This window comes from Lynx rufus, unplaced genomic scaffold (assembly GCF_022079265.1).
Source record: "Lynx rufus isolate CCGP_SWC_20201006 ecotype Redwood Valley unplaced genomic scaffold, mLynRuf1.p SCAF_10, whole genome shotgun sequence".
NCBI lineage: Eukaryota > Metazoa > Chordata > Mammalia > Carnivora > Felidae > Lynx > Lynx rufus.
The window spans coordinates 4,764,473-4,778,096 of NW_025814824.1; the positions used below are offsets into that span (position 1 = coordinate 4,764,473).

At 45.8% G+C, this 13,624-nt stretch overlaps 1 protein-coding gene and 1 non-coding gene across 2 annotated transcripts in view; both read right to left on the reverse strand.

Annotated features, from left to right (window-relative positions):
* The window catches only part of SPTLC1 (serine palmitoyltransferase long chain base subunit 1), a 53,123-nt gene that overhangs the window by 14,512 nt on the left and 24,987 nt on the right, over window positions 1-13,624 (reverse strand). The window contains exons 7-8 of the mRNA XM_047101177.1: window positions 5,698-5,827; window positions 4,142-4,231 (exon numbers count right to left, since the gene is read on the reverse strand). Of these exons, the coding sequence (XP_046957133.1) occupies window positions 4,142-4,231; window positions 5,698-5,827 (220 nt within the window). The remainder of the gene's footprint in view (window positions 1-4,141; window positions 4,232-5,697; window positions 5,828-13,624) is intronic.
* LOC124505225 (U6 spliceosomal RNA) lies at window positions 9,916-10,022 on the reverse strand. Its single transcript, XR_006960577.1, has one exon. It is a non-coding gene; the product is annotated as a U6 spliceosomal RNA (small nuclear RNA).

The window sequence follows — 13,624 nt, forward strand, 5'->3', positions numbered from 1 at the left end:
ATACTGAGCAACTGGGGGCAGTGCCACGACCAGACGCTCGCAGCAAGTGGACGGCACTTACCCCAGGAGCCACAGTCCTGCGGTCGGCAGCCCGACACCTGTGGCCCGCTTACGCACGTTTCTCAGAACTACAGCTCAGAACACGGCCACGTACGCACGTTTCTCAGAACTACAGCTGGCCCTTGCGCGGGTCTGTTTAGATGTGAAGTGTTTTCAATAGACACAGTCCAGCACTGTAAATGTATTTCGTCTTCCTTACGATTTTCTTAATGTTTTCTTTTTTCTAGATTACCTTAAGGATACGGTGTATAATACGTATGACACACAAAACACGTGTTAATCAACTGTTTACGTTATGGGTAAGGCTTCCAGTCAATAGTAGGGTATTGAGTTTTTGGGGAGTCAAAAGGTATGTGGATTTTCAACTGCATGGGGGTCTGCATTGTTCAAGGGTCAAATGTGTCATGATGGTGAAGAGATTGTATTTTATTTACTAAAAAGTTTTTTTTTTTATAATGTTTATTTTTGAGAGAGAGACACACACACACACACACACACACACACAACATGAACAGGGGAGGGGCAGAGAGAGAGGGAGACACAGAATCCGAAGCAGGCTCCAGACTCTGAGCTGTCAGCACAGAGCCCGACGCGGGGCTCGAACCCATGAACAGTGAGATCATGATCTGAGCCGAGACCTGCAATGAAGTTGAGGCTTAACCGACTGAGCCACTTAGGCATCCCAAGAGACTGTACTTTAGATGCTCTAAATTTAACAACAATATACACAGTATAAGGCCAATTTTTAAAGACAAAATTGTAAGACCTTATGAATGTAGACAGTATGTGTTAAATACTGGTTTGAGTATACATAAAACTCCTGAGGAAATGTACATATTCTTCCCTCAGTGGCCTTATGCTTTAATTTGAATTCATGGCACTGTTTTCTTAATTCAGAAAAAGTTTTCATTAATATGCCTTTCAATCTGTTTTCCCTCTTTGCTTTCAGGCTTGTAAGTAAGCCCTTTCCCTTCAAAGGTTTAGATGCATCCTTTTCTGAATGTTCTTCTAATTACTTCGTGTTACTTTTTCATGTACATGTTGGGAAGCTGAACATATGTATGTTTGTACAGCTTTTTCCCCCATTTTTTGTTTTTAATTTATTTTTTGAGAGAGAGATAGTGTGAGCGGGGAAGGGGCAGAGAGAGAGAGGGACAGAGGATCTGAAGCGGGCTCTGTGCTGACAGCAGAGAGCCTCATGTGGGGCTGGAACTCACGAACTGTGAGGTCATCACAACCTGAGCTGAAGTCGGACACTCGACCGACTGAGCCACCCAGGTGTCTCCCCCAAATGTTTAACTGATGTACTCCTAAATGATATGAATGTGATCAGTTACACAACTGAATTAAAATACAGCGATTATCAACCATTAAATATAGATGGATTTTTATTAACAATGAATAAGCTAATTTGGAGAGAATTATACCTTTGTAACACTGTTTTCCATCCATTAGTATGTATGAGATATTGTATGAATGAGACAATTTCTAAAAATCATGTTTCGGGGGCGCCTGGGTGGCTCAGTCAGTTGAGCGTCTGACTTCGGCTCAGGTCATGATTTCATGGTTCGTGAGTTCGAGCTCTCATCAGGCTCTGGGCGACAGCTCAGGGCCTGGATCCAGCTTCAGATTTTGTGTCTCCCTCTCTCTCTGCCCCTCCCCTGCTTGTGCTCTCTTTCTCTCAAAAATAAACAAACATTTACAAAAAATCATGTTTTAGAACATATTTAAGAATATTATGCCAGTAGCGGTACACAAATAGACAAGTCGGTGAAACCAAACAGGAATCCCAAAGTCATAATCCTGTAATCTTTACATATTCAATGCTAATATATGCTTGACCTGTTCCTTATGCTTTATATTTTGTTTCAAGGCTTGGCTGTATATCTATCCATCAGTACTGCTTTACTATCGTAGCCCTAAATATGCAATTCCGGTATCTTCTGGCCCACTATACTATCTCCCCCATATTATTCTATCAGTCTTTGTCACTCACAAAAACAAGGAAAGGAAAACCAATACATCTCTTTCACTGATATTTAGAATGTGTCTAGATTTCCTCAAGAAACAGTAAAACACTTTTTTTTTTTTTTTTAAATTTTTTTTTTCAACGTTTTATTTATTTTTGGGACAGAGAGAGACAGAGCATGAACGGGGGAGGGGCAGAGAGAGAGGGAGACACAGAATCGGAAACAGGCTCCAGGCTCTGAGCCATCAGCCCAGAGCCTGACGCGGGGCTCGAACTCACTGACCGCGAGATCATGACCTGGCTGAAGTCGGACGCTTAACCGACTGCGCCACCCAGGCGCCCCAAGAAACAGTAAAACACTTTAAAAACAAGGTATGAAATCCTTATTCTGAACCCTCATTCAGTTGATGGGCTCAGACTCAAATTTCAATGGCTGAATTCAAGGGTGGTTCAACACGGGAAAATCAACTATCCTAATAGGATGATGGAAGATCACATGATCAACTCATCACCTGATTCACAGAAAGCGTCTCACAAAATCCAAATCTCTCATGGTACAAACACTCAACAAATCAGGACTAGGAAGGAACTTCCTCAACTGATAAAGGGCATTTATGGAAAACCACAGCTAATATCCTACTCTGTGGTGACAGCCTGACAATCTTCCCCCTCTCACCTCAGTCTACACTGTACAGAAGGTTCTAGCCAGAGCAACAGGCAAGAAGAGGAAATACAAGACATCCAAATTGGAAAGGAAGTAAAACCACCTCTATTCACAGATTATAGGAGTTTATATATAGAATAAGACCCATAAAAATACTATTTGAGCTAGTAAGTTCAGTAAAAGTTCCATGATATAAGATCAAAACACAAAATCAGTTGTATTTCTATAAACTATCAGTGAACACTCACCCCCCAAATCCCATTTATAATAATATCAAAAAGAATAAAATACTTAGGAATAAATTTAACCACAAAGATATAAGATCTGCACAGTGAAAACCACAAAACACTGCCAGAGAAAATTAAAGAGGATCTAAATAAATGGAAATACTCCCGTGTTCATGGATTTGAAGACTTAATATCAGTAAGATGGACAAACTTTCCACAGCAATCTACAGATTCAATACAATCTACAGATTCAATATAATCCTGATTCAATATCAAAATCCAATCTCTATCAAATATCTATTATCTGTCAAAATCTCAATGGCTGTTTTGTTTTGTTTTGTTTTGTTTTGTCTTTTATAGAAATGGAAAAGTTGATCCTAAACTTCAAATGGAATCTCCAGGCACCTCAAATAACCATAACAATCTTACAAAAGAACAAAATTGGAGAACTCATGTGTCTTGACTTCAAGATTTACTATAAGGCTACAGTAACTGAGACAGTGTGGTACCAGCATAAGGACAGACATACAGACAAGTGGAACAACCCTGAGAGTCCAGAAATGGTCATAATCTCACGGGTTGTGAGTTCGAGCCCCACATCGGGCTCTGTGCCAACAGCTCAGAGCCTGGAGCCTGCTTCAGATTCTTTGTCTCCCTGTCTCTCTCTGCCCCTGCCCGGCTTGCGCTGTCTCTGTCTCTCTCTCAAAAATAAACATTTAAAAAAAAAAAGAAAAAAAGCAAGAGTTTTACAAAACACATCCTATATGATTTCATTTACAGGAAATTGCACAAAAGTCAAAACTACAGGCACAGAGAGCAGATCGACGGTGGTCTGGGGCCAGGGCTGGAGGTACTGACTACAAAGGCACATGAGTGAACTTTCTGGAGAGATCGAAACGTTCTGTAACTTGACTGCAGCGGCAGAGATGAGGGTGTACAAATCTGCCAAAACTTACCAAACTGTACTGACAGTGAATGGATTTCATTAGCATGTCAATTACACCTCAATAAAGCTGGTTTTAAAAAGCTGAGTCTTGACTACCCTTTAAAGACCGGGCTGGCACGTAATGTTAATGTACTTCCCTGGTATGGCCTGAATGTGCTCCTGAGACCCGTCAGGCAAAGCGGTGCAGATGCGAGGCGTCACAAGTGCTCAGGGACAAGAGGCATCACCGCCCGACAGCCCGAGTTCTAGAATCTGGAGTGACCGCGGCTGCTCACCAGCTCCGGGAGAGGACAAATAGTTCCCGTGTTCATGTACAGCCCCTCCACCACGATGAAACGTCGTGTGACCCGAGCCTTGCGAGGATTCTTTAAAAGACAAAAACAAACAAAAAATGACATTTTAAATTTCAGTAATTCCAAATGCAGAACCTGTTAGACGCTCCCTAGCACTCCCATCTGACAAGACTGATTCAAGAAGTAAACAGTCCGGATGCGTTTCAAGCCCAAGGTTTCGGACCCGATTATTCTGAGATGAAGAAAGTGCTTTCTTCTCTCATGTTTTTCAGTTCACGCCATGCACTAGGTGACCGCACACACGCACGCACACACGCACACGATTTAGGCACTCTGAGAATGACTGAGAAGGGGCCCAAGGGAACTTCCTGGGGAGATGGCAGCGTTTTAGGTCACAATGGAGCCCTCATAGCTGGGTTACCCACTGGTCAAAATGTATGGCTACGATCTGCTCACTTCAATGTCTGTGAAGTTCACCTAAACTAGAAAGAACTGGAGCGCCTGGGTGGATCAGTCAGTTAAGCGTCCGAATTCAACTCGAGCCACAATCTCGCAGGTTGCGAGTTCAAGCCCCGTGTGGGGCTCCGCGATGACAGCTTGGAGCCCGGAGCCTGCTTCAGATTCTGTATCTCCCTCTCTCTCTGGCCCTCCCCTGCTCTCTCAAAAATGAATAAATGTCGGGAAAAAAACAAACTAGAAAGAACTGAGGTGGGTGAAGGCGTTCATCACCAGAGATGGGGTCGGGAGACGCAGAGGCTCCGGTGATACGAGAACGGCAGGATGTTGCTACCAGAGCTGGGAGGAGGGTAGGGGCTGCACTATACTCCCATGCTTCCTCTGAACCCGCCGGAGATTTCTCATGATCAAAACCTAAACAGACGAACCCTGCTCTCCATCTACCAAAACGCAGACAAGACCCTTTCCTTCCTTACTACTGGGTCAAGTAAAACTCAACTGTGCCCTCATCCAGGCATGTCTGAGGGGGCAGTGTAAACGGGCTGCGGTGCGGAAGGCAGTCGCACGGGGCAGGTGGCTCGCACAGGCGGAGCTGCTCGGAGCTCCAGGGCGAAGGTGCGGGAGGGAGAGAGAGTCACTCTGTTCACATGTTCATAAACGAAGATGCGCCGCTGTTTCTTCCAGTTACCGGACACGTGACTTATCCTGATATAAATAAACCTATTTCGAATTCACGAGGTGCGCTCTGCTCCCACCCTAATGAGCTCCGGTGTTATTTCTGTAGAGTGGAGAGCGAGCCCCTCCCACCCCCACCGCCAAGGGCGCGCGGTTTCTGTCTCTTTTAGAAAGCTGCCTGGATTGCCTGCCCGCAAATTTGCCAGCTGTAATTACGGCAACGACGAGGCAATTACAATCAGACCCGGCTCTCCGACACGAAGTACATTTAATCAGCAGGAATGCCCTCACTTCATATCCAAATGCGATCCGCAGGCAAGTTTTCATGACAAATTACCGTTTCATATATGATTTAGCCGGTTACCGAACACAAAAGAGCTGTATAATTTTCTTGCAAAGAATCATACCTTTTGATCTTCGATCTCTTGTTCTTTCAGTAGTCGCTCCAGGTCGGCCATGTCGTTATGCTTAAATAACTGAATGTCACTACGTGACGCCTGTAATCCTTTCTGAATAGCAAAGCACGCGGCTCTGTCCCTGCAAGGAAGAGAGACCCGCAAACTGGGGTTTAACAGCCTCGTCACCATTCTCGGGAAAGGAGAGCCTGCTCTGGGCCGACCAGCACCTACCCGTCGGCCTGAGCACGGCCAATCAACAGAACACGCTGGGCCCTGGACGCACGCGGTCCGCGCCCATCTCCGTGGGTCCTTCTCTTGGAACGGCCTCGCTACCTCTACTCCACCAAGCGCGCCCTGGCCACACTGTAACCGCCCCAGAACCAGCCTCCTGTGCGGCCTACTGTGGGGGGCACGTCAGTTCACTCAGCAATTTTCTCTTTCTGAGAAACACAGGAAACACTGGTGGTCCCTCCCCCCCTCCCCCTCAGTGGCGTCTCTGGTTTGAGCGGCACAGACTGCCGTTAACTCTGCTGCGAGAAGCATTACTGGATCGTGGACTCTACCCCACTCAGCGCAGAACTCTGGGTCCTGCAGATTAAACTTCGATAAGATCTCCTAAACGGAGTTAATCAGGGAGGGAATCATTTTTGAAATTAAGGTATAGTATTTAAAAATATAGGGGGGGGGTCGCCTGGGTGGCGCAGTCGGTTAAGCGTCCGACTTCAGCCAGGTCACGATCTCGCGGTCCGTGAGTTCGAGCCCCGCGTCGGGCTCTGGGCTGATTCTGTGTCTCCCTCTCTCTCTGCCCCTCCCCCGTTCATGCTCTGTCTCTCTCTGTCCCCAAAATAAAAAATAAACGTTGAAAAAAAAAATTTAAAAATATAGGGGGGCCTGGGGGGCTCAGTCGGTTAAGCGGCTGAAATTCGGCTCAGGTTATGATCTCAAGGTCCGTGAGTTTGAGCCACTTGTCTGGCTCTGTGCTGACAGCTCAGAGCCTGGAACCTGCCTCAGATTCTGTGTCTCCCTCTCTCTCTGCCCCTCCCCTGTTCATGCTCTGTCTCTCTCTGTCTCAAAAATAAATAAACGTTAAAAAAAAAAATTAAAAAAATAAAAATATATACAACACTTGTTCCGCCAAGATGGGACACTCCCATCTTCCCTATCTTTCCAAGTACAACCCCCACACCGGATATTACGTATAAAACAAACACAAGGAGACTCTGGAAGATGGAGAGAGAGGGCAGACAGGCCGAGGACCCGAGGATGACGCGACAGGACTCTGGGGACCTCCCTCATCTGGAACCGACAAGGCCGGCCACACGGGCGAAAAGCGCTCACAGAAGCCTGCTCTGTAGCCAAAGGGCAGGACAGGGGGCGGCCGGGTAGGGAGAAATGACGGCAGCCGGACCCCAGGAAAGCCGGGCCCCGAAACTCTGATCCTCACGGAGTTAAAAGGCACCCCAACAATGGCCATGGTGGTATCGGAGAAGGGAGCCGGGACTTTTATCCCTGCGAGGTGGTACCAAGCGAGAGCGGGTGGGGACTCCTGCCGTGGCGGCCGTGTCAGAGGAGGCCTGAGGGAAAGCAGGACTCTCACCCACAGCAGCGGAAACGAAAACGCCCCCACTGTGGCATCCATGGAGGCAGAAATGGGACCGTGGACTTGGACCCGGCAGCGGTGAGGCAGGAGTGCCCCCCTGCCCCGACTGGAAGACTGACGGAGAGAAAGCCCGTTAAAACATACGGTTTAAATAAAGCACAGGCTGTAACAGCATAATATGAAATCGTCCTGGTTTCAAGTATCACTTGCCGTACCAAGAACCAGGAGATCTCAAACAGAACGAAAGAAAACAATCAACAAACGTCAATCCGGAGAGGACAGATGTCAGGGATGATGATTTTAGAGCAGTCAGGACAAAAGTGCTTCAATGAGCACTTATGAGTATGCTCGGAACAAGTGAAAAACAGAAACCTCAGCAAAGAAACAGGAGACGGAGTCCTGTGGAGATACTAGAACTGAAAAACACAGTAACCTCAAGAAGAAGTACAGTGGGTGGGCTCAGCAGCAGACTGGCGGCAGGGGTGGAGGAAAGAAAGAATCAGAGAACTGACAGATGTAACTGAAGCTAGTCATGTAAACCGCAGAGAAAACGGACGAGAAAGGGCAAGCCTCAGGGACCTGTGGAGCCACGATAAAAGACGCCACACTGCGTCAGGGGAGGCCCAAAGGACTCAAATCTGGCAAGAAGCTGAATCCTATAGAAAAGGTGAGCGCGGGGCGCCTGGGGGGCTCAGCTGGTTAAGCGTCTGACTTCGGCTCAGGTCACGATCTCGCGGTCCGTGAGTTCGAGCCCCGCATCAGGCTCTGGGCTGATGGCTCGGAGCCTGGAGCCTGTTTCCGATTCTGTGTCTCCCTCTCTCTCTGCCCCTCCCCTGCTCATGCTCTGTCTCTGCTCTGTCTCTCTCTCAAAAATGAATAAACATTAAAAAAAAAATTTAAAATAGAAAAAGCTGAGCGAAATTCATATGGGTAAACTCAAAGAAATAACGCCAAGATTATAGTAAAGCTTCTGAAAACTGATGACCAAGAAAAAGTCTTGAATGCAGCCCCCTAAAATGACACCTTATATAGAAGAGAAAAATAACACTGGGGCGCCTGGGTGGCGCAGTCGGTTAAGCGTCCGACTTCAGCCAGGTCACGATCTCACGGTCCGTGAGTTCGAGCCCCTCGTCAGGCTCTGGGCTGATGGCTCGGAGCCTGGAGCCTGTTTCTGATTCTGTGTCTCCCTCTCTCTCTGCCCCTCCCCCGTTCATGCTCTGTCTCTCTCTGTCCCAAAAATAAATAAAAAAATGTTGAAAAAAAAATTTTAAAAAAAAAAGAAGAGAAAAATAACAAAGCGACAGATTTCTCATCAGAAACCATGGAGACCAGAAAAAAGTGCCAAAATATATTCCAAATACTTGGAAGAAGAGAGCTGTCAACCAAGAATTCTGTAACAAGCACAGATATCCTTCAGGACTGAAGGGGAAATCAAGGCTTTCTCAGTTGAAGGACAACTAAGAGAATCTGCCCCCAGCGGACCTCCCCTAAAGGAATGGCTAAAGCAAGTTCTCTACCTAGAAAAAATAAGTAAAGAAAACAAAAGGAAGAATCTTAGATTATCATGAAGCAAGAAAGAACACTAAGTAAAAAGTATGAACAAGCACACTAGGGTTTTGTCACCCTCCTGAAGTTTTCTAAATTATTTTGGATGATTTAAGTAAAAATTACAACACTGTCCAGAGGCACCTAGGTGGCTCAGTTGGGTTGCATGTCCGTCCGGCTCTTGATTTCAGCTCAGGTTATGATTTCTCAGATAGAGAGATGGAGCCCCAAGTCGGGCTCTGTGCTGACAACGCGGAGCCTGCTTGGGATTCTCTCTCTCCCTCATTCTCTGCCCCTCTCCCACTAGTTCTCTCCTCCTCTCTCTCTCTCTCTCTCTCTCTCAAAATAAATAAACATAAAAAAAAATTACAACACTGTCTGGTATGGCTTTCAATGTATATACCAGAAATACTTTAGCAATTACATTAAAGGGACGCCTGGGTGGCTCAGTCAGTTAAGGATCCGACTCCTGATTTCAGCTCAGGTCATGATCTCACAATTCGTGAGTTCAAGCCCCACGCTGGGCTCTGCACTGACAGTGCGGAGCCTGCTTGGGATTCTGCCTCTCTTTTTCTATCCCTAAATAAATAAAAAAATAAAACAATTATATTATAAACAAGGAGCAGAGAAATGTAAAGGAAGGTACTGGTTTCTCTACTTGAAGTGGTAAAATGATGAGACCGGCAATGTGATAACTTACGTGTGTACATAATGTCATATTCAGAGCAATGACTAAAAACAAACAAACAAAAACTATGCAGAGCGAAACACTCAAAAACACCATGGATAAGTAAAAATGGAATTCTAAATAAAACACGTTCACTTAACTCCCAGAAAAGAAGGAAAAAGAAAACAGACAAAAAAAAGATAACAAATAAGAAACAAAAAATAAAACGCCATAAGAAATGCAATAATGATTTTAAATGTAAATGGCCAAAATACACAATTTTTTTTTCTTTACAAGATTTAAAAAAAATTCAAGTTAATTAACATATAGTGTGCTACTGGCTTCAGGAACAGAATTTTGTGATCCATCACTTACATATAACGCCTGGCGCGCATCACAAGTGCCCTCGTTAATAAAAAACACGGAATGCTTCACGACTGTGTGTGTCCTCTGAGCACAGGGGCCGGGCTAATCCTCTCTGTATCGTTCCAACTTTAGTACATGTGCTGCCGAAGCGAGCACCAAAATACACAATTTAAAGAGAGACTGGCAGGGTGTTATTAAACATGACCCAACAATATCCCGCCTATAAAAGAATATACAATAATAATGTAGTAGTGAAAGTATACATATTACATACGATAAATATACCACGCAAACATTCACCAGAGAAAGCAGAAGTGTCTATGTTAATATCTTACAAATCAGACTTTGGAACAAGGAAAATGATCAGAGACCAAGAAGAACATTATACAATGATAACCAGGATCAATTACCCAAGAAAACTTATCTTGAATACGTGCCGAACAACAGAGCTACAAAAGATGAGAAGCAAACAGTGATAAAAGTGAAAGGAAAAATAGACAAATCACAACCACAAAAACTTTCATAGAACTACCATACAGAAAACCACAGGTAAGGTTAGATCCGATCTCAACAACGTCGTCAACTAACGGGATCTAACTGGCATTTATTTATAAAATAGTCCACCGAGCAATGGCAGAATATTCTTAAGTGACCGGGGAACATCACGAGTCATAACACAAACTGCAACAAATTTCAAATCTCCAAACACTTGGAAGCTAAACACAGCTTCTAAATAATTTGTGGGTCAGAGAGTCTAAGGTAAAATAAAATACGTTGAATTCAATGAAAATGAAAATAAACACATCAAAATGTGTGGGTCAAGACCACAGTAGTACTGGAGAGGGAAATGCAGAGCACTAATGTATCAGAAAAGAGGAAAGATTCAAGTCAACAATCAAAATTCCCAACTGAAGAACCTAGATGATGAGCAAAGGAAACCAAGAGAGCAGAAGGCAGGAAGGAATGCAAGAAATCAATAGGGCTGAAACGAACAAGACAACAGAGAAAAGTCAATAAAACAAAGAGCTGATTCTTTGAAAAGATAAATAAAATGGACCATCTCTAGCAAAACTGCCTAGGAAGAGAGTAGAGATTACCAGACAGGAATGAAATGGGTCGTCACTTCAGGCTCTGCAGACGTTAGAAGAATAAGGATATATTAAGAAGAATGCGACATACATATGTTTGATGACTGAGAAGAAATGTACCAATTCCTTGAAAAACACAAACCACCCCAACTCACCAAAGGGACACTGATAATTTGACCAGCTTTGTAAGTACTAAACAACTGATTTCATGTTTAAAATACTTCCAAAAATTAAATCTCCGGGCCAGTTGGTTTTACTGGAGAATTCTACCAAATAAGGAATTAACAACAACCTTATATAATGCCTCCAGAAAATACAAGAGGGAACACTTCCCAATAGATTTTATGAAGTGGTCTCCTGATGCCAAGACTAAAGTCTGAAAAAAGTAAACATCACTAGCCATCAAGGAAGGAAATGTAAACTAAAACCACAGTAAGGTATCTCTACACACTTGTCAGAAAGGCTAAAATTAAAAAAAAAAAAAAAAGTGACAATACCAAATGCTTCTGAGGATGTGGAGAAACCTGACCATTTATATACTATCTATGGGAATGTAAAATGGTACGGCCACCCTGGAAAACAAGTTTGGCAATTTCCTAAAAAACTAAATCTGTAATACCACGTGACCCAGCAGCTGAACTGGGCGGCATACAGCCCAGGGAAATGAAACCTATTTTCCCAGAAAAACCTGTACAGAAATGTTCATAGTAGCGTTATCTGTTAGAGCCCCAAACTGGAAACTGAGATGTCCTAATAGGTGAGTGGTTCAGCCGACTACGGCGCCTCTGTACCACAGGATACGACCCTGTAACCAAAAGGAATGAATTCCTGATCCACACGATGTGGGTGGATCTCTGGAGAATTAACGCTGAGTGAAAAAAGCCAATCCCCAAACGTTACCTACCGTATGACTGCACTTGTACAACAGTCTTGAAAAGACGTTACAGAAAGGGAGAAGGGATTAGGGGGTAAGAAGTGGGGGGTGAGGGGTGGGGGGGCAGGGGTGTGGCGACATGAGGGACCCTTGTGGTGGTGGAGACGCTCTGTATCTTGACTTTTTCAATGCCAACATCCCAGCTGTGAAGTAACCACTGGGGGAGACCGAGTAAAGGCCACACAGAATCTCTGTATTATTTGTCGTTAAGTGTCTGTGAATCTACAATTACGTCAGGGTACATGAGAGGAGCCTGGGTGGCTCAGTCAGTGAGTGTCCAACTCTAAGAGTTCAACTCAGGTCATGACTCTAGGGTCAAGGGATAGAGCCCCACATCGGCCTGCTTGGGGTTCTCTCTCTCTCTCTCTCTCTCTCTCTCCCTCTCTCTCTCCCTCTCCCTCTCCCTCCCTCCCCCCCCTCCACCCCTCTCTCCTGCTCATGTGCACACACTCTCTCTCTAAAATAAAACGTTTGGATATATAAAAAACAGATACACAAAGTAATGTGCACACAGACTCAGCAGAGTGACGGGCACAGACTTAAGTACGTGAACAGCCACCGTGCTGAGCCTACTACCCGCGAAGCTTTATTAGCGTTTACTAAAAAGAAGAAATACAGCCCTGGACATATGATCTACGCGTAAGAATTTATCAAAAACAATCTGTCGTATAATTTACTGAACACTGCCTCTAGTGTGCCTGCTTCCGAATGAATTCCGGGCAGAATACTTGAAATTATGAAATACTTGAAGACAGAGACACTTGACCTTATGTATGGGAGAATCATTAAGTTGCCTCACTGACTAGAAACTGAAGCTCTAAGCCACTGGGCAGGGCAGCTGGACGTGAACGCAGCCTGGGTTTGGCGGCCGTGAGAAGTACAGGATTTGGGATCTGACGGAGGAATCCCACAAGTTCAGCTGCAGCTTTTTTGGGGCTTAGGATTCACGAAAGGATTTAAAGTGAGGCTGGATGACACCGTACTTGCCACAACTAGGCTTCTACTAGAAACCTAGGGCTACGGTTTAAATCGGCAGCTCTCGAGTTGTGAGGAGTCTGACTTTTTCACTACGGATACGACGTTCATAAACCCCCTGCTTCCACAGTCAGGTCGGGAAACCCTCACCCTGACGCGGCCACAGGCCGGTGCCCCGGCTGCCGCAGGCTGTGGGGAGGAAAGGCACACTTGTCCTGGAGCCCGGGTAGGGCCAGCGCCGCCGCGTGAGTCCCCCCAGGGAGAGGCCGCGGGGCGGTGCGGGCGCCAACGGAGGCTGGGCCCCGAAGCCTCGTCACTCGGACCCTCTTCTAAGCTCCGACCTCTGTTCGTTCGCTTACCGAGCTGGTGCTCACAGAGCACGACGAACGGCAAACGCCAGGGGAGGCAACGCACTCGTACGCCCCGCTGGAAGGGCCACGGGGGAAGCGGGGCGGTGGGTGCAGTGCGGGTGCCCACGTGTGTGTGCGGGGGGGGGGGGGGCTGGAGAGGCACAGGGACTCTGAGGGCAGTGTGAGTACCCACGTGATCATGGATCACACAAACACCAGACTCCTCTGGTTCCAGGATCTTCTCCCATGCAGCGGGAGGCCTCGGCCTGGTCTGAGAGGCTAGGGAAGGCTTCCCCGCAGAGGCGAGGCATATGCAGGGTGAGCAGGAACAGAGAGGAGCGGCAATGTTCTAGGCTCAGGAATGGCGTGTGCAAAGGCCCTGTGGTGAAAGGACACTAGCACAGGAGGCTG